The sequence below is a fragment of the Sporisorium graminicola genome, chromosome SGRAM_1 (genome assembly GCF_005498985.1).
Source record: "Sporisorium graminicola strain CBS 10092 chromosome SGRAM_1, whole genome shotgun sequence".
Lineage (NCBI taxonomy): Eukaryota > Fungi > Basidiomycota > Ustilaginomycetes > Ustilaginales > Ustilaginaceae > Sporisorium > Sporisorium graminicola.
This window is the reverse complement of record NC_043719.1, coordinates 2,158,626-2,178,909: the sequence shown is the minus strand read 5'-3', so window position 1 is coordinate 2,178,909 and position 20,284 is coordinate 2,158,626. Positions and strand designations below refer to the sequence as shown.

General features: G+C 56.8%; 6 protein-coding genes across 6 annotated transcripts; 2 read left to right on the top strand and 4 right to left on the bottom strand.

The window, feature by feature from the left end:
• Positions 1 to 2,167: 2,167 nt before the first annotated feature.
• On the bottom strand, positions 2,168 to 4,927 carry EX895_000776 (uncharacterized protein; the record flags this gene model as incomplete). Its single annotated transcript, XM_029881377.1, has 1 exon — positions 2,168 to 4,927. One exon carries the CDS (start codon positions 4,925 to 4,927, stop codon positions 2,168 to 2,170), a length of 2,760 nt encoding a protein of 919 aa, XP_029742763.1.
• Positions 4,928 to 9,509: 4,582 nt separating this feature from the next.
• Positions 9,510 to 12,716, bottom strand: EX895_000775 (uncharacterized protein; the record flags this gene model as incomplete). Its single annotated transcript, XM_029881376.1, has 1 exon — positions 9,510 to 12,716. One exon carries the CDS (start codon positions 12,714 to 12,716, stop codon positions 9,510 to 9,512), a length of 3,207 nt encoding a protein of 1,068 aa, XP_029742762.1.
• A 768-nt stretch (positions 12,717 to 13,484) lies between these two features.
• On the top strand, positions 13,485 to 15,398 carry EX895_000774 (uncharacterized protein; the record flags this gene model as incomplete). Its single annotated transcript, XM_029881375.1, has 1 exon — positions 13,485 to 15,398. One exon carries the CDS (start codon positions 13,485 to 13,487, stop codon positions 15,396 to 15,398), a length of 1,914 nt encoding a protein of 637 aa, XP_029742761.1.
• A 164-nt stretch (positions 15,399 to 15,562) lies between these two features.
• Positions 15,563 to 16,486, bottom strand: EX895_000773 (uncharacterized protein; the record flags this gene model as incomplete). Its single annotated transcript, XM_029881374.1, has 1 exon — positions 15,563 to 16,486. One exon carries the CDS (start codon positions 16,484 to 16,486, stop codon positions 15,563 to 15,565), a length of 924 nt encoding a protein of 307 aa, XP_029742760.1.
• Positions 16,487 to 17,743: 1,257 nt separating this feature from the next.
• Positions 17,744 to 18,991, bottom strand: EX895_000772 (uncharacterized protein; the record flags this gene model as incomplete). The annotated part of the gene is made up of 1 exon (XM_029881373.1): positions 17,744 to 18,991. The coding sequence occupies one exon, from the start codon at positions 18,989 to 18,991 to the stop codon at positions 17,744 to 17,746; it is 1,248 nt and encodes a 415-aa protein (XP_029742759.1).
• A 584-nt stretch (positions 18,992 to 19,575) lies between these two features.
• On the top strand, positions 19,576 to 20,127 carry EX895_000771 (uncharacterized protein; the record flags this gene model as incomplete). Its single annotated transcript, XM_029881372.1, has 2 exons — positions 19,576 to 19,960; positions 20,054 to 20,127. 2 exons carry the CDS (start codon positions 19,576 to 19,578, stop codon positions 20,125 to 20,127), a joined length of 459 nt encoding a protein of 152 aa, XP_029742758.1.
• Between the last annotated feature and the right edge of the window lie 157 nt (positions 20,128 to 20,284).

Below are 20,284 nucleotides of genomic sequence, written 5' to 3'. Positions count from 1 at the left end.
GGTTGCGTCGCCAGCACCGCTCCGACCTAGAGACGTGGCCGAGGGATTGGAGCCAGCTGAGTAGGTAGAGCTCGACTTTGCTGGCTGTGCGCGTAGCCTGCGGAGAAAGCCACTCGTCTTTTTCATGCGCTGACGAAAGGAGCCCATGGAGGCAGCCTGATCCTTACCGATGTTGCTGGAGGAAATGGCGTTGACTTCTTCTTCGAGTCCGACGCTACTGTTCATGCGTGGACGCGATCTCACGCTTCCATGCGCGGATTCAGCGTCAGGAGGGAGCATGAAGCCTGGCATTGCCGGCATTGGTGCAGCCTGACGTTTTGTCGACGGTGACGGGGCAGCTGGGGAGCCAGTGGTGTGACGTTGGAGTGAGGTAGTTCTATCGGGCGACGTTGGCACCTGGCCCGCGTTGTTTCGGGCGTGTCCAGTCACGGATCCAGCGGGCGTTCCCGGAGAGGATGACTGTGGCTTCGTCTGGGATGTTTGAAAGATGTCGGCATATGGCGGCCGCGGCGTAGTATCGATGGCCTGCTCGGACCCGTCGTCGTCCACTTGGTCGTCAAGGCTGGTGCTGAGCGAAGACGTCGAGGATTGCTGCCTTCGACGCTCGACAATCACCCGATTGTTGTTCGACGAGGAGCTCGGTAAGAGCTGCTGTGCTGTGGCTCTCTGAGCTTCCTCGGTGTCAAGGACGACCTTTGTGGACTCCCTCAGCACGTAGGTCTCATCAGAGGCGAGCAGCGCTTCAAAATCTCTACCGATACGTGAGGGAGTTGCAGGCTTGCTGGGTGAGCCAAACCGACGGCTTCTTGCGCTTGCGATGGATGGACGAGTAGGAGTTTCTGCACTAGCCGAAGAGAAGGAAGCGGTTGTGCTGGCGGTGTCGGGACGATGCGAATGTAAACGACGCCCGTTGTGCGGGAGTGTGGGATCGTCGTCGAGGTCCCGCACGGTCCTCTTGGCGCCGAGCTCGCGTGTGGCTAGTGAATGCAAGGATGCAGCAGCTTGGTAGGGAGATGATGGTGCTGATGGGTTGGATGGTGAAGCAATACTGTTCTTCCGCGGATAAGATGGGATTTCGGAATGGTCGCTCGCAATCGAGGTTGGTTGCGAGGGAGCATCCTCGTTGTCGTCAAGCACATGCTTGAACGAAGACATGTTCTGAGAAGTCGACCCGCCGCAATGAAACCCGAGAGGGATTCAATTATGCAGCCACACTGAAAGAATGCGTGCGCGCAATCATGAAGCAACTTAGGCTTGAGCGAAGACCTGATTTTGAGGACGCTGGAGCTGCGTGGGCTCCTGGGCTGAGCGCTTGCTTGCGTTGCAGCCGTGCAAATCCCGTGCGAACGAAGCCAGGCCGATTGCGAGCTCCTGGTGTGTGTGTGAGAAAGAGCTTAGTAACTCGTAGATGCAGGTTTGCTGCACGGCGATTGTCGAGTGTTGGTATGTGTGAAAAAGACGGGCAAAAGTGTATACTTTGGAAAGAGAAGCGTGATTAGACGATTGACACAGGCGAAGAAGGTCTGTGTGTCGAGTATTCTGGCCAAAAGTCGAGGCGGCGCGCTTCGTGTCGGAACAACCTTAAATTCTGTCCAGCACCGTCCGCTTTCCGCTCGTCCCTTTCTTCCTCTCTTCCTCATCACCAACCTTGTATTTGGCCCTTGCGAATCACACTCACTTTGCCCAATACTGTCTCGCTTTCTCAATGCTGACGGCGTCGATTCCAGCCGGAATCTGAGTGCTGCGCAAGATGCGGATGCTCGCTAGCAAATTGCGCAGAGTGCGCAGTTGTGCGGCGTTGGTCTCTGTCCAGTCGAGCCGGTATCATACTTAATGAAGACCTTTCGCTACCTGCCCTCTTAACGTTCCTCATCCACTCTTCTGCTTCCGCGTGCTCTTCCGCTTCCAACCCTTTCTCACCCTTCACATCTGTACAGTACAGGACAGTAGACCACGCGGACATGCCGCTAGGAGCGCAGCCACTTGCAGCGGCTCGTAAAGAGATCCTTGAGCGACACGCCATGTCCTGCAAGTCAAACAAAACCAAATGCTTGTGCGGAAAGCCCAGCGCCACTCTCTCACTGACACACGCTAAACTTGTACAAAAAGTGGTATCTCGGATCACGAATTCAAAGATGCAGTGTGAGAACAAGCCAAACCTCCTAAGTTATCGCTCCTCTTGAACCCTCGCCTCACCCCTCGCATTCTCCGGGTTCAACAACGACGTGAACCCGGCCCTGAGGTTCGACGTCGTGCTGGCGCTCGTGGCGCTCCTCGGTCTCGGCCCACTTTTCAAAGTGACCGTCCTGTCCGCCTCGTCTTCGCTCGAGCCCGAGCCTCTTGTGATAGATCGAGGAGCATCACGTTCCGACTTGACGTCTCTTGTGGGCGGATCGTCTTCGTGCAGTAATTCGTCCTCTTCTTCCTCTTCAGCAGAGGACTCGGAGAGATGGTGCTCGCGCATCTGGGTGAAGCGGCGTGGCGATCCGGACGCGGCATAGGGCTCTTCGGCAGGTCCGCCGCGCTCATAGTCGCGATAGCCGGGCGGTGGCATTTCGCCGCGGCGCATCTCGGTCCACGTGGTCATGCTGCGAGAACCTGGCTCGTAGGCGGAGCGCGACAGGGGCGGATGATCTTTACCGTGCATCTGCATTTGCATTTGCATCTGCATCTGCGGTGGCACCGAACCAGGCGGCGGCGGGTGTCCCATTCCATACCCGTGAACAGGTCCATGCACAGGTCCCGGCCCAGGGCCAGGTCCATAGCCCGGATGAGCAGGGTGAGCTGGGTGCCATCCGCCGCTTCCTCCAGCAATGGGGCTCATCCTCGCTCCAGAAGAGGCGGCGGGAGGAGGCGGCCCACGAGCCCAGTAGCCATCGTCACTCCGACTCGAACTTTGCCCGTGTTGCTGACGGGACGGATCCATCTCCGACTGATCGCCGCCGGGAGTATGACACTTCTGATGTCGTCGCAGATTTGACTGGACGCTAAACGAGCGTCCGCAGCCCGGCTCGTTGCATACGAAAGGCTTCTCACCAGTGTGAGAATGATGATGGATCTTAAGACTCGAAGGACGCGAGAAACGCTTACCGCACCATGCACATTCGTACTTGGCTTGCCCTGAAGCAATGGTTCCCGTTGTGCTCGGTGCTGCACGCATACCACCGAAACCACCGCCGTGCTGAGCAGAAATGATGCCGTCTGGGACACTGGCGAGCCCCTGTCCTCGCATCATCTGCGCTTGGAATGCATTGCGTTGAGCCTCTGCCGCTTCCGAAGGCATGGGTCGTCGAGGGAACACCCAACCGGCTCCACCAGGGCGCAATGCCTCATCGCCGGCGCCACGACCCCGCCTCGGATGGAAGGAATCAAATGCACCAGCACCTCCTGTTCCTGGCGGTGGCGGTGGCCCGCCTCGATCAAACGGCGGTGCACCCAGCCCCGGCGCGGGCATTCCCGGCGGACCGTGGTGAATCGGCATGTTTGGATCAAAGGGTTCCTGCCCCGACATGGAATGAGATTTAGGTCGATGTGTTCGGACGGCGCTGGCGTTTTCGTAGAGCTCCATGGGTAGCGGTACGCGCTCCTGCATCGACATGCTGTGCTTGTGCGAGTACATGCGACCGCCACCTCCTGCCATATGGGGATCATCGGCCCCCTGCTGACCCATGCGGATCAGTTCCGACGCAGCCTCGAGCCTCTGCTTCCTCGCTGGATCCTCGGATTTCGGCAAGGGAGCAATGGGTCGGTCTGCGTTTGTCAAAGTACGGGCACGAGGTCGACTGGAAGAGCCAGGCAAATCGGCGGAAGATCCAGGCGTACGCATAGAACGATGGCGCGACAGATTCGAAAAATGCCGTTCGGGTGAATAGCGAGACAGATCGCCCGGCGGAAAGTGCGATTCGCGAAATGGTGGCAGCAGCGAACCGGAGGGACGATCGCTGCCCGTCATCTTGTATGCGGCCTCGCCGGACTCGAGCGTCGAGGATCGGCTATGCCAGCTGGTGCGTGGACTGGTGCTATCTGAAGGAGCGCTGGCGGCTCCCCATCCCTCGTGCGGCACACTCTCCTCTGAAGTGTGCGCTGAAGGAACATAGCCAGGTGGCAGCATGGGTGCGGGATCGGAAGAGGTCGAGATGTGCGAAAAGAGCGTCGAGAGTGAGCCGGAAGAGGAAGAGGCAGGACGATGACCGCTGCGTCTTTGCGATCCGGGGTGCATATCGGAAGCGGGTCCGTCGCCATCGAGAGGCAGTCTGCGAGATGGTGGAGACAGGATCAGCCCTTTGAGTGCCTGCGCCTGGCGAGAGCGCGAGTCGACTCTGCGTCTCGGGCCTGCAGCATCTTCTGGACTGAAAGGGTGTGCAGCTACGCCAGCGTGACGAGGCGGAGTGCTAGGCACAATTGGTCCACTGCGACCGTACGAGCCGGAAGCATTCGAAGAATGTCGTGTACGAATGGGCCCAAGCGAGGAAGAGCTGGCACTGTGCGAGAGCCCTGATTGAAATTCTGAAAAGCTGCTGGTGCTGGCGTGGCTGCGGTGGCCGCGGTGCTCTAGGGATTGCGACGATGCTGAGATGGCGGCTGGCGAACTTGGAGTCGCGGTGCCACGGGAGGAATGACCGTCCTCGGATAATGCATCAGCACGTCGAACCGAAGCGAGCGGCTCCTTGCGCTCGATGCCAAAGAGGTTTTTGATGCTGGGTAGGCTGGTGGAAGACTCCACGGCGGTGTGTGTTGTGCGCCTTGCTGCTGCTGTTGGGGTCTCTGAGTCGACGTCCATGTCGCGATGCTCCATCGCTTCGCCCGATTCGGAGGCAGAATCGGCGACCGAGCGCGGAATGGAAGCAGCGCGCACAGAGCCACTGGTGCTGCTGGCGCTGCTGGCGCCGGGGAAGGGGATCCCCGTTCTCGCGCCGCTCGGCCCCATGGCTCTCTGTGTGGATAGAATGGTGTAAGGCGACGCTGGCCAGCCTGCCTGGCTCAGCAGAATAGCCTTTGTGTTTTAATCTAGGCAGCAGCTGCACCTTGCTTATTCGGTGTATGTGGCCCAAGAGAAGGTGATTGGAATCGGCGACGATGGGCGAAAACAGGCACCTGTCTCACCCTGACAATGGTTCAGGTCGAGCGTGGAATGTGACGGCGTGAAGCTGCAAGCCTGCGGGAGACGTAACGATAATCAGATGCCTGCGTAACGGCAACGAGACATCTGTGTTGGTAATGACGTGGGGTATGCCGCGGTTCGCCAGAAGAGAAGAGTCACCGGGAGGTTATATTTACAACTCCAGGCGTCAAATCGGAGACGTGCAAAGAGTGAGCTACTGAGCTGAAAGCGCTGACCGGTCTCGAGATGTCGGTGGGTCTGAGGAGGAAAGTGGTGGTGCAGCGCTGGCTTAGAGGTCGAAGCGCGCAGCAGAGGACAGAAATCGACGGGACGGTCGAGCAAGGACGCGAGCTGAGGCTGCTGAGCAGGATGAAGTCGAGAGCTCAGCGGTGAGAGCAGGTGCAAAGGATCGAGGAAACGGTGGGGTGATAGTCGACGATGCTAAGTCAGAGGCCCGAGTGTGGTGTGATGCGATGCAAGGTGTCCGTTGACATGGATGCGTTGACAGTCGACACGAAAAGCTGGGGCTGAAGTGGCGAGCGTGGGTAAAAGGCAGAGTCGCAGAATACGGTTTCCGGTGTTGGTGAAAGCGGCTCGGCGAAAAAGGTGACCACGGGTGTTGCTATGCAATGGTCGCCGACAAACTGATGAAATTGAGGCAGAACAGGGCCGATGTCGACTGCAGAGCAGGTGCAGAGAAGAAGATCGCGGGTGCTGTGCTGGCTGATCCGTCGAAAATGAGGAGGTGCGGAAACGTTGGCGGTCGGGGTCCGGAACTCGAACGCGATGGCAGTGGCAGTGGCAGAGGCAGAGGCGGTGGGGTTGGGGATTCTCGGTGGGACAGGTAGTCGATGGCCGAGGTGAACGAGCAAAAGCGGTGATCGGAGGTGGTGGAGATGGTGGGTGAGTTCCGTGAAGTGAAGGAGGGAGATGGTGATTGTCCTGAATGTCAAGGGCGATGCGGTGCGGTGGGGACGGGGAGGAGGAGCAGGTGTCAGCAGGCGAACCAGCCAGCGAGAGAGGCGATTCGGCTGAGCGTTGGTTGATCTGCGCGAGGTTGTCACACGCAGAGAGAGACAGTGAGAGGGTCTCGAGCGGGCTCTCGATTCTCGAGTGTGACACGGCCAGGCGGTTGTTTGGCGCGAGAAAAGACAAATTGGAATTCCTGAAGAAATGGGATAAAAATAAAAATGACAGGCAATGTGTGACGAGATCAAGGGGCTTGAAGCTGCGATAATACGAACTGTCTGGTGTAGCTGGACGAAGACCACAGGCAGATCTATCGACTTTGCCTTTGCATGAAGCCCAAGTGTAGTGTAGGACAGAGGCGATGTCACCCTCTGTCGTTGACGGCTGCAGTCTGTCTCGCTAAGCGTGTCTATCTGTTCCGTGCTCTGCGTTGCAGTCTGTCAGAAAATTTGTCACACCACAGAGTGCATGTCCAGCAGAGCATGGCGACCAGGGCGGCGGTTGCGAAAGGAAGAGCGACACAATATAACTACCCAAAGGCATGCTCCTGATTCCCAAAGTCAGGCGATTCGCAGGTAGGTACACAAGAGGAGGAGCACGGACACCGCTTTCTCCGATAGCAAGACAGCAAAAGCGAAAAATAGCTACTACTCGGCTGTCTCTGATTTTCCACGACCGTCGTCGATCTGTGAAGGTCAGCCAAGCAGGACCGGCATAGCGGGCGGACTGGCGAGGCGGGGCGCGGGAAGTGGTTGCGCAGAAAAAAGGCCAGAAACGGGCCGCTGTGTCCTCCGTGAAGGCGTCAGACGCGCGGGGCTAATTGAGGCAACGGGCTGAGCGCGACATACAAATAGAAACTATCAGACCCCTGTTTTCGTGTGTCCTGTTCTTCTATCATTCCAGCGCAGAGTGAGAGGCGGAGAGATTCCTTTATGTAATTCCAGTTTCCTGTTCCACTTTCTCCGAACTCGAAAGGACGGTCAGCGGCGGGATCGACAAGCCAGCAAAAAAAAAAAAACCAAAAAAAAAACCTTTTTATTCAAGAGATACAGTAACATATAAAAGTTGCGAGCTGAGGCTTTGAAATCCAAAGGCTCCATGCTCGCCATCAAGCTTTGAGCACAGTGTCGTTTCCGCTTGTGGTAACGCTGGACAACCCGGAGGAATTAACAGGATGGCGCATGGTGCTCACACTGTCGTGGTCTGTATTGTGACCTCGTGGTGTGGTGTGTTGTTTGTATCTGGCGACGGGGTTGATGAGCTGGCAAGCAGGGCCAGAGCGGGCCATTCTGAAATTGCAATTCCTCCAATTTTCTCGTCAAGACGCCGAGATGCAAAAGGCGGAGACTCACCGCACCAGGCCGGAAAAAAAAAAAACGATCTGCACGGTCGGCTACTGCCCAATGAGCACTGTGTCGGAATCTGGGTATGAGCTCAGTCGAGCGAGGTCGCTTGCCGTGTCGCGTCGATTAGATGTCGAGGTCGCCTAGGCCTCCAAGGCACAGCTCGACGGATCAAAGAATTGCGAGCAGAAGCGAGCTCGTCACAGCGGCACGCCTGCAATCTGGCAGTGTCAAGCCGAGGCGGTCGACCCTGCATGCGCCACCTGTTTGACGAGGGGCTCGACTTCTCCAATGGGCAGCTCTGGAAAAGGCATGCACATTTGGCTGAGAAGTGTAACCTACCTTGGGTTCAAGTTGAGACCAAATTTTATGTCCGGTAACGGTTGCAGTGGTGGGTCTGAGCACAGCAAAGGCCAAAGACACGAGCCAGCCGTATGCAGATCCTGAACCGTGCTAATCACGGGTCCCGCTAGCACGGGGCGGGGTGAGAGACTTCGCCCAATTCACCAAGCCTGAAACACAGGCAGCCCACCCTTCTCCTTGCCTGCAGAGCGCGTAGATTTGAAACGACACAGCCAGTCTCACCAGTCAACCACGTCGGGCCTGTCGAGCCTGTCTCGCCAAAGACAGGATCACTGACACTCTCGTCTGAGTTCTTCAACCTTGTTCAAGTGGATCTGTCCTGTCTCACACTGTCTGAGCCAACACTACCGAAAGGGATTGACGATCCCTCTTTCCCTTCTCAACCTATAAACTGTGCTACCTTTGTGTCTGGCCTTGCTTGCGTAAGAATACTACGAATCGTGTATCGGAGGCAGGTGGCCGCTTAGGTAAGAGCGGACCGGCGATTACAAGTGCCATGAAGTGAGGCAGAAAGGCGTGACATGGGATTTGCATCCAGCAGCAGCAAGCAAGCAGGTCGACGATCTGGATCGTCGCAAAGAGTCAAAACAACCTTTGGAATGACATGACGAGCCCTATTGCGATGGAAGGGAAGGTGCTCGTATCAGCGTCCTTGCTCGAATTTGGTGAGCATGACGCGGTGATGCAGTCAAAGGACTGCTGTCCTCGTGTGGAAGAAAGGCGTCGGAGCCTGGAAAATTTGGCTACTAAACAACAAAGCGATGTCTTTTTCGACGATTGACAGCTCGTGGTGGGTGTCGCGGAGATCAGAAAGCGGTCCAATATTTTGCAAGAATCCGACAAAGTGAGACATCATCAGCAGATCTGCTGTTGAGCGACGTAGCCGAGTTCACTTCTCCCTTTTGTTGGAGATTGCACAGCGTCTTGGACGAGAGGAATGTGGAAAGTTTCAAAGATCCGAACTGTGTTACGTCCAGACTGTCTTTCACAACGATGCTGCCCGCTCTCGACCCGGGTGTTCCGGCGCAGCAATGAGCCAACGCACAGTCACACTAGCGCCAATGAGGGTGAAACGGCTCAGTTCGGCTTTTGGCAAGCTCGTGGTTCACGGTGTGGCGATGCGTGTGTCGGCATCGAGCACACGCTTTTGTACTGTATGTCGTCGTCCTTTGCACGTGGGTCGATATTGTGCATTGGTTGCACGCTGATCCTGTCACAGGCAACACAAAGACCCACGTCCCGATGCCAACCACTTCACACAGCCTCACAAGGTTCTTAGCTGAACCAGTCACGGCGTCGTTTGCCTAAACAGACAGGCAAATGCAGCGACAATTGCCGTACCTCTCGCTTGTCTCTCTCGATAAGGTACGCCTTCTTACTTTGCAGACAACAGACAAAAGTGTGAGAACTCGGATTGCAACATACGCGCGCTTTGCTTGCAACGGACAACATCGTTCCATCTGTTCGCCTACGCTTTGGCCGATCGCGTGAAGAAGCTCTCTTGCTGTTGCGGGCGTTGTCCTTCTTTGCGTGCGACCCGAGCTATCAAAAGCCGACCCAGCTGTATTTCGTCTGTCTTATCATCGGGCAAACACGAGCGAAGATCATCCGTCCAGCTGGAGCTCAATGCTCAACATCAGGGCATGCTTGAAGATCGACAACTCTGCACCAAGTTGACGCTGAATTCAAGGAACGGCATTTCGGATGATTGCGCTACAGCTTGATCATGCTCGCTATTGACCTGCTCCCGTAGTCGAATCCGAATCACTCTTGTCCTGCCCATATACAACGAGCGCGGTGCCGCCCATGCTGCCTCCTGATCGATCGAACCGCTCCTGCTGCTTCGCCGAGTCATCCTGGCGTGTCGAGTCTCGAAGACCCTGCGGCGTCTTGTCTCGAGTGAGAGCCGACGACGGCGTCATGGGCTTGGACTGCGTGCTTCTGCTGCGTCCGCTGTTGGGTGTGCAAGAGCTTCGAGGCGTTGAGTCGGAGCCAGCATCAGCACCGGTTGACGATCTAGGGTGAGATGTCGACGAAGACAACTGGTCCTTCTCTCCCCGTGCGCGTCCTCCATCGAGGCGAAAATCTGCACTGAGAAGGTGTCGCTCGCTGATGGCTTTCGGCGGTAGAGGAGGACCTTGCAAGCCGAAACGGTCAGGGCTATTGAGCAATGAGCTCGGATTGGAAGAGACCATCGACGATGTGTCCGCATTCGCGTGTCCTTCGCTCGACTTTGATCCAAACGCATTGGTAATCGAGGTGAAGCGTGGCAACGACGAGCTCAATAGCGACTGACCCGTGTTGCGTCGCGAACCGCCATTGACATGTCGAGGCGTGCTCTGCCCCGATCGCCTGCGTACGTGAGCGTGACCATCGCCGTGCAAGTTGGGGCTGTTACTGCGCGTCACTGCGGTGCTGGTATCATCGATGTCAAACTTCTCCGCATCTTCATTGTCGTTGCCCCGCTCCTTGTCCTCGTCCTCGTCTTCGTCGCTGTCATCTTCATCGTCATCGCTGCTGTCTGCTTCTCCACGTCGAATGTGCTTGGCAAACATCTTGCTCGGAGAAGCTGACGACGACGCACCCTTTCCCTTGTCGCCACCATTGCCTGAATCAGCATCACCGCCCTCTTCCACCACGACAAAGGACTTTTGCCTCTGTCGCTCGTTCCACTTGAGCGTTCGCGATATGCTTGAGAACCAATCAGTGGACTGGTTTTCAGCGCACACAGTGGGGAAAGGATAGCGACTGGCGGTCACCTTGATGTGGTCGCCTTGTTTGAGCTCGACGCGGCCACGCCCGTCGAAGCTGGCCCATGCTGTACTCCTCGAATTGTAAGGCACCGCGATGCGCAGCTCAATACTGTCCGGCAACAGCATGGGCCGGAACGACAGTGTGTGTGGGCAAATGGGCGTGATCAGGATGGCCGGGATCTCTGGATGCACCAGGCTGCCGCCTGCCGAGAGCGAATAGGCCGTGGAGCCGGTTGGGGTGGAGATGCAGAGACCATCTGCCTGTGCCGTTGTCATGTGATGCTCATCTCCGAATACTTCCAACAGGCTGACGTACGGGCTAGGACCTCGATCGACCACCAAGTCGTTCAACACCTCGAATGTTTCGACGGGCCGCGTGCTGAAACACATGATCTCCTTATCACGGCCCTTTTTACCGCTCCTGCCCTTCCTGTTTGACTTCTTCTCCATGGACGGCAGCACCACTTCGTCGTCTGGACGCAGGTCCGAACGCCGTTGATGGCTTGCGTCTGGATTGGGCGATTCGATGGCATCCCAGCCGCAGTTCTTGACCGAGTTGAGGATGATTTCGCCCGTCTTTCCAGATTTTATGGCGTGGCGACGGTGTCGATCCGCTGAGCTTGAAGAGGGTAGGGTTGCACGATAGACTGTCGCGGTGAAGCGCATGCGGAGGTTGACGCGAATGCCATCGTCGAGCGCTGACTTCATCACATCTTTATAAGCCTTGAAGTCAAAGTTGGTCAAGAAGCCGAGCGACCCAAGTGCGAATGGTAGAACGGGAGGCACGATGCGTTGGAAGAGCCACGAGCAGAAAAGCACGGTACCGTCGCCACCCAGCGTGACAACAAAGTCAAAGAGATGAGGCGAGCGCGAGCACATGTCGGCGGTCCAAAAGCGCAGTTGGTTGCCGCCCTCGGCTCGATTGAAGGTGCCATTGCTATCTGTCGCTGATGCGGCGGAGGAGGAAAAGGATGACGACATACTCGGCGTGCGCCTGGGTGGCCGCGAGTCAAATAGCTGCGGGTAGTCTCTGCGGATGCCGTCCGCGTCGAAACGCTTGGATTGGCGAAGCTGCGAATCGACATAGACAATGAGTCCCGTGTCCTTGCCGTTGCGTGGCGTGGTCATGAGCCACAGAGCAAGCTCACGAGTGAGTTTGATGAGATGATTGTCGCGCGCCTTTGTGATGATCATGACGGACTGGATGGTGGACTTGACGCGTGCACGACCGAGCTGCTTGCTCATCTCTCGCACACCTACGGCAGTTTCCGCCAGCTGGCGGGTGAGGGATCGCACCTTGTCCGAATCTTCTTCATCGGTCGAGTAGGAATATGAAGAGCCATACGACGAGCTCTGATCTGATAGAGGTTGATGTGCGACATTGTCGGCGTCTGGGTCGTCGTCATCATCGCCGTCGTCGTCGTCGGAGCTGGTGCGGATACGGACTCGAGCCGATGTGCGCTGTGTCGCTCGTTCCGCCGACGAGGAGGCTGCGTCCGTGATTGGCGTGCTCTTTTCCCCCATCAGAGTAGGCGGTCGATCGATCGGAATGGCAGTAGAAGTAGATGAAGATGCGCCGGTGTTGGATTGGCTCGCTGCCGAGGTCGATTGATCATCCTCGGGGATAGGTTGGGCTCTGATACGCTCGGGTTGAGGAGAAGCGTCATCATCGGCTGAAGCAACGTCGCTCTGCGAATAGGTTCGCGGATTCTTTTGTCGATGACCGCGCTGACGGCTGAGCTGGCGACGCTGCTTCTTGAGACTTTCTCCGAGCGCTACGCCACGATCGAGATAGGAGTGCACAAAGCACGGCGAGTTGAGAGGAGCGGACGACTGATCAGCGGAGTGGCCGTGCGGCAATGACGACATGTCGTGCACCTTTGCATGCGTCCTGTTGATGGGAGCATCATCGGCGGTGGCGTCCGCGACGGGTTGGTCAGTCATGCTGGAAGCAGGCGAGTCGGTTGTGTCTTGAAAGATGCTGCTTGGAGAGTTGGCTTTGGAGGTGCTGCTGCAAGGCTTGGGCGGTTCAAGTAGCGTGAGGCCCGAAGTGGGATTTGTCGCCATGCCCGGATTCAGCAAGGTGGGCGGAGGGGTGTGACTCGACTCGATAGATCGGACCGGTTCCAACGCGGTGTGCGGCAGGTCTGATGGCAGCTGATCCGGAGTGGTCGGTGGAGCCGGCATGATTTTCGACGAAAGTGCTGCTGAGTCGACGATCTTTGCTGGCACGACGGGCCTTACGGACGGCAGCCCGGCCAAGAGTGAACGTCGCGGTGTTCGAGAGGAGATGGAGGATCGACAACTACGTACGTTATCCAATCGCGAATGGCATGCACGACACTCAAGTTTGCTATACAAAAAAAAATGGCCACCCGCTCTCCACAGCGTCACCCATCACCAAAGAGCGGAAAAAAGAGGGGAAAAGAAAATGTCCGGTCACAGCGTGAGCCAAACGCACGTTCCTTGCATCGAAGTTACTGTACCGTACCACACCAGACAAGAGCCTGTCATCGACTCCTCCCTTTTCCCTGACTCGGGCACAGATCTGCAGCAAAGCTTCTTTCAGCCTTACAAGCGCTCGCGGTGATTCATGGAGCGAACAGGCTCACTTCAGAACTTGGTCAAGACGGCGACCATACTTAAGCCTTTTGTGCACTGTGTTGAGGTGCGAGGATGCGAAGCTGGCCGTGACCTTGCTTGTCCGAACGATCTGTCGCCCAAGCACATCTGCGAAAACAGCCAAAGCCACGCGCCTTGAATTTCACCTTGAATTTCATTTCCTCTTTCAGCGTAAGCCGAATCGACGTTTCAGGAAGAAGTAGCAGCCAGCAAACGTCACGAATCGTCATTGATAGACTACACCACCATCTCGTCTCACTCTGCTGCAACTGCACCGGTCGTTGGCAAGCTCTGTCACATACCGCTGTCAGAAGTAGGAATACTGCACATTCCATGTCTTTCCCAGCTCCGGGCAAGAATCACAAGTCCAACACTCGCTCCTCGGTCGACTTGGACAGCACCGAGACCGGTGCTCTTCTTGGTCAAAACGGACACGACACCGACGGCGACGATCTCACTGTATATCCGCCGCAGTCCGCATCGACCGGTCCAGCAGGAATCTCTTCGCGAGCGTGGTCGACAAGAAGGATGCCACTCGGTTCTCGACGTCTCGCCCTCATCCTCTTTGGCTTTGTGGCACTCATCGTTCTGTTTGGCAGGAGGGACTCGAGGGACGCCGTGGTCGACTACGTCAACGACAAGGCTGGTCAGGTGGGGCAGGCGTATAAGCACGCGCCATGGAAGGCCAAGCCGGAACAAGGTAGCAGCAACACCAACGCCGTCGGTTTCCCATTCAGCTCGCCGGCATCACCGACACCTGCAAAGGCACCCGTAGCAGGCACCAAGGCCGACACCGTCCGCGAGAAGCCAGCGCTGCACCCGGATCCTACCAAGACGACTCGATGCGATGGCACCGGTTTACGACCGCTCGACCACAAAGGCAATCCAAGACCGCTGGTGCAGTATGCGCTGATGATCGATGCTGGTAGCACAGGCAGCCGTATCCACGTCTACCGCTTCAACTACTGCTCGGCATCACCAGAGCTCGAACACGAGCACTTCGAGAAAATCACAGGCGGGCTCAGTGACTACGGCACCAATCCCGCTGCTGCTGCCGACTCGTTGCGGCCGTTGCTCAAGTCGGCTCTGGAACAGGTCCCGCACAGCTTGCGCAAATGCACACCTGTAGCAGTCAAAGCAACCGCCGGGCTGCGTCTCTTGCCTGGCAAGCAGGCCGAGGACATCATCAAGGCTGTAAGACACATGCTCGAGAACGAGTTCCCCTTCCCCATTGCCGACGGCAAGAATGCCGACGGGTCCAAGGCGTCCAAGGGAGTCGAGATTATGGAGGGCAAGGACGAGGGTGTGTTCGCCTGGATCACGGTCAACTACCTCTTGAACCGCATCGGCTCATCGTCGTCCGAAAAGCTCGAGACCGCCGCCGTGATGGATCTGGGCGGTGGCTCGACACAGATCGTGTTCGAGCCCAGCTTCCCCTCGGCGCTGCAGGGCATGCAGCCGGGCGAACATGTATACCAGTTCAACGCGTTTGGCACCAAGCCGCACACGCTCTACCAGAACTCGTACCTGGGCTACGGGCTGATGCAGGCGCGCATGTCGATCAACTCGCTTGCTGCATTCACGTACAGTCTGGCGCACCCGAATGCGGTGCTGACCGGGTCGGCGCACGACGGCGAGCAGGGATCGTTCGAGTGGTCCTCGCTGCGTCCAGAGACGACGCGCATCCCGTCGCCCTGCTTCTCCAACGGTCGTAGTAAGGTGGTGCCCATCTCGCAGCCGGGGCAGAAGACGCACGCCAACGTCACCATGGTCGGCACCGACGGCGGGTTCACTGCGTGTCGACGCTTGGTCGAGGTGATGATGGACAAGGACGCCGTATGCTCCGCACGCCCGTGCTCGTTTGGCGGCGTCTACCAGCCTTCGCTCATGGAGACCTTCAAGACTGCACCCATTATCGCGCTCTCGTACTTTACCGACCGCCTCGAACCGCTCGGGTTGGGGCCCAAATTCAAGATCAAGGACCTCGAGGCCGTTGCGCAGCGCGCGTGCGCCTATACCAGGACCGACACTCAGGGTTTCAGTGCAAAGGCGATAGAACAGCTCGAGGATCGCCCCGATACGTGTTTGGATCTCACCTTCATGCACGGCTTGCTCAGTTTGGGCTACGAGTTGAGTGGAGATCGCGAAGTGAGCATTGCCAAGAAGCTGGGTGGTACGGAGTTGGGATGGTGTTTGGGCGCGCAATTGGCCGTGCTTGACGAAGATGGGCTCTTGTGCAAGGCGTAGAGCTGCGAAATTGACATAGACAGTTTTCTCTCTCTCTCTCACGATAGCGAGCTGGATTACATCTGGAAACATTAGACCGCACATTGCATTGCATTGAAAGAATCGCTGGAATGAATGTGTGCGTCGACAGAAGCCTCTCTTTAGCAAGGTTCACGCTCCAACTTCTACTTCTTGTTCTGACCGAGCCCGCTGGCGTGTTCCGCAGCAGCCTGGATGGTACGCGCAACAGTGCTCCTGACCTTGCCGTCCTCCAAGTTCAACAGACCCGCAATCGTGCATCCGCCGGGCGTGGTCACCGAATCCTTGATAGCAGCGGGATGCATTCCGGACTGCATGACCATCCTCGCAGCACCCTGCATGGTCTGCGCAGCCAACTCCAGCGCCTCCTGTCGCGGGAGACCCATCATTACCCCTCCATCTGCCATGGCTTCCAGGAACACGCACGCAAACGCAGGACCGGAGCCGGCGAGCGCTGTGCACGCATCAAAGTGCTTTTCGTCCAAGAAGCGACACCGCCCGACGGCGCTGAATATGGAGAGGAGGATGTTGCGGTCAAGTCCTGCGTTGGGCAGGGATGACGGCAAAGGGGTGAGGATGGTCATGCCTTCGCGAATCTTGCAGGGGGTGTTGGGCATCGCACGCACCACTTTGGTTGCGGGAGTCACCCATTCAACCATCTGCGAAATGCGCAGACCAGCGCAGATAGAGATGACCAGCTTCCCGTCCAACGCCTCCTTCATGCCCGGCTCGGCGATGATGTCCTCCACCATCTGTGGCTTGCAGCCGAGGAGGATCACGTCGGCATCCCGGGCGGCTTGGACGTTTTTGCCCGCGTGGATCTCGATGTCGGGATACTCGGAGAAGGTCTTCTTGAGGCGACGCACAGACTCAAGCCGGTTGACCGTGGCAATGTATCTGCTGGGCAGCTCGGTGAGGTCGTCGCCCGTGGTGGAGTCGTTTAGCGAAGAGATGGAGGATGCCATTGACGATGCAAGCGCCTGCTGCGATCGTTGAGAGTCGAGTACGCCAGACAGGATGGCGACGCCCATGGTGCCGCACCCGATGACTGCTAGTGTGTAGCCCGGCATGCTGATAGTCGATGTATGGGATGTGGTAATGGTGGCGATGGTAAGGTCGAGCGCGGGTCCCCTTGAAAGAGCATGTATTTCATGCACAGGTGCAGGCGTCAAGGCGAACTGAGCGTTCTTCTCAGGGTTCGGAGATTCTCCGGTGACTCGCCTCAGAGCGCAGCGCCCGATTCATCTTCTTTCCCCGATTCCTGTATAACACCAAGTTTCTTCCTGCATGTTCCCCCTGCATGTTCTCTCCTTGAACCTTCACGAGCGCTTCACTCTCAACACACCTGCTTCCGACGCCCAGCTAACAAAGCAAAGTCTAAGTCAAGCTTTGTCTATATTTATTCATTGCACGCCCTCTAGCAGGCATGCCACAAAGAACAACAGAAAGAAGAAAACAAAAGTGTACCCAGAGTGAAAGTGAAAGTGATTGACTCGGTGCTTGGACAGTGAAGGCCACGGAATAAGGGCCGACGCCGTGAGTAAGCATGGGATTCACCCTGTAAGACAAGGCATTGTTCTTGCACCTTTCCGTAAACCGTTTGGCTTGGGGCCCCCGAAGAGGAAATGCCGAAAACAGTAAATTTATAAGGTGCGTTGCAGCAAGAGGCAGGAAGAGAGAGCGAGAGAGGGTGGAAGAAGGTGGGGAAGCAAAGGAGGACTCAAAGGCGGAATCAAAATCAGCGATGGACCGTGTGGACTTGTGTGGAGAGAGGAGTGAACTGATAGGGGCGAGATCTCGGGGGCTGGGAGGGAAAGCTGTGGTGGTGAGCAACGCTGCTGGCTCAGAACTTTTCGGGAGAGAGTCGGAAGGTCGATGCTAGCTTCATATACGATCGAAGATCAAGGCCGTGTTCATCACTGTGCTGTGCCGATGTCTTGCGAGGACGTCTCTGATTCGGGACGGAATAGGATGGTGTGGTCAAGAAGGAAACTGTGAAGCGCTTGTCAGGAGAAAATCTGAAAGAAAACGAAAAAGTTGCTTCCGGAACGCGTTGTGCGTTTTCGTCCTCCAATCAGACCACTTGAATCCTTTCCTTGACGTCGACGTATGTCACCCGTTCCTTGAAGAGGCTCCAGCTATCGACCGAGAATCACCCAGAGCATACCGCAAAACTACGATATTGGAAGTTGGCGAGGCGAAAGGTCGGCGATTACTTCACACTGTCCACAAACCAACTCGACTCGATGATCCTATCGAGACTTTAATGAGACACTGATGGCAAGAAAAGTGGATTGCAAAAACAGAACGTTGTGGGCTCAGAATGACTACTGGTAGAACTCCATCTTGGAATCGTCCGGCTTCTTGACAATCTGCTTCCACGCCTCCTCAAAGTCCTCGGGCATGATGACATAGCGGTTCTTGCGCACCGCCTGCAATCCCGCTGCTTGGCAGATGCTGGCAATCTCGGCACTCGACAGCTTGTCAGGACGTCCCACGTAGTCTTCAAGATCCACCTCCGGACTCAAGTTCATCTTGCCGCAGATGGTCTGGAAGATTAGACGCTTCTCACGACGTGATGGCGTGGGGAATTCGATCTTTCGATCCAGACGACCGGGTCGCAGCAATGCTGGGTCGAGCGTGTCGGCTCGGTTGGTGGCCATGATGACCTTGACGTTGCTTCCCTGGTCGAAGCCGTCCATCTGGTTGAGCAATTCCAGCAAGATACGTTGCACTTCACGATCCGCACCCGTCTGCGCGTCGAAACGCTTGGTGGCGATGGCGTCGATCTCGTCGATGAAGATGATGGCAGGTGCGTTTTCGCGCGCAAGTCGGAAGACGTCACGCACCATCCTTGGTCCTTCACCGAGGTACTTTTGCACGAATTCAGAGCCGACGACGCGAATGAAGCTGGCGGTCGTCGCGTTGGCCACGGCCTTGACCAGCATCGTCTTCCCTGTACCGGGGGGACCGTAGAGCAGCACACCACGCGGTGGGTCGATACCGATTTGACGGTACAGGTCGAACTGCACCAACGGGAGCTCCACAGCTTCTCGAATCTCCTGCTTCTGGATGTCCATACCACCAATATCCTGGTACGTCTCTGTTGGCTTCTCATCCTGTCCCAGCATGGCGATCGACGAGTCGGCCTCTGGTGGGAGCACGTCTACCAGTGCGTTCGAGTGGCGATGCAATGCGACACTCGAGCTGGCCTTGAGCAGCTCACGGTCGATTGTGGAGAGAATGCGGACGACGTAATTGGATCCGGTGGTGGATCCGACAATGCCCGTGTGCTGGTCGATGGGCTCGAGGAATTGGCCGATAACGAGAGGAACCGACTGGATGCGCTTGACCTCCTCTTGCGCTCTTACAAGCTCGCGCTTGAGGTTTCTCTGTTCATCCTTGACATAGTCTTCCATGGTGTTGAGGAATTCGAGGTGCTGCTGCAGCTTCTTGAAGCGAAGATATATGTCCTCCTCCGCTGCCATCTCCTGGCGGATGGCCGCCTTTTCGGCAGCTGCATCCTCGAGCGTGGGCTCGGAGCGCTTCAGCGAAGCGATACCGATCTCCTCCATATCGCAGTTCTGATGCCACTTTCAGGCGTTCTGTTGGTGGCTTGTCGGAAAATGTGTGCCGCGCCGCTATCAGCTGGATATCACTGTCGGCTAGCACTTGTACGGAATGAGACCAAGACGTGGTCGAACAGGAAAGTTGAACCTCGTATGCGTATGCTCCAAATGCACTTTGCCAATTCAGGGTGTGCGGTGTCGATACGGGGTAGTATGAAAGGATGCAGAAGGGACGAGGATGATAAGGAGGAGTGTGGAAGCTCAGGAAGCGTGGCCAAAGCTGTGATTTCTGAGCGAGACGCGCAAGTGGAGCAACACTCTGCGAAAGCACGGTAAACGCTTGTGAGGCAGGTGTGATCGAGGCGCGCGCTCTCCACTTTTTTCTCGAAAATCGGTCCGATCGGATGTTTTGCCCGATTGCTGAGGAGGGTCTTTTCTAGAATTGGGCTCAGTCCCATTGGCCGGCACGTTTTCAGCCGAGCTTACAACGTTGAGAAGCCACCCGAAGCAAAGGCGAGAAGACTGCTACGACTCTCATCGAGTTTCTCTTTCTCTCCACAACGTATACTTTCTGTAACAAGTTTGCCATCATGCCTCGCTCAAGTCGATCCTCTGGACCCTCCCGCTCTGCGCCTTCGGGCTCGCGTGGCGCACACACCATGGCCGCCCCACCGCAGCAGCACCACCAGCAGCAGCCGACGTACGCCCAGCAGCAGCAGCCTGCCATGGCGCAGCAGTCCCGTGGACCCGGTCTGTTCGGTCAGATGGCCTCCACCGCCGCCGGTGTCGCTGTCGGATCTACCGTCGGCCACGGTCTCTCCAGCATGCTTTTCGGCGGCAGCAGCTCTGCGCCCGCCGAGCAGGCCCAGCAGCCCCCTCAGGCGTACAACCAGGGCGCTTACCCACAGCAACAGCAGAACGTCGGCGTCAGCTGCGAGCAGCAGAGCAAGGATTTCATCAAGTGTCTCGAGAGCAGTAAGTACTTCAGAACCTTCTCCATTCGCTGGTCATGCACCTTTCGAAATTGTAAACTGACAATTCTTGTCCATCTCTCAATGCAAACAACAGCCAATGACATGAACTCGTGCTCGTACTACCTCGAGCAGCTCAAGGCTTGCCAGGCCGCTGCCCGCCCTTACTAAGTTCTGACTAATGTGTCTTCCAGCATAGCTTTTACATGAATCAACCGTCACCATTCAGCATGGGCTACACTGCAGTCTGCGACAAAAAGATGCGAATTCTGAGGCGTGAAGCATCCAATACAATATGTGTACAGTGCGATGAGGCTTTTATGTTTGC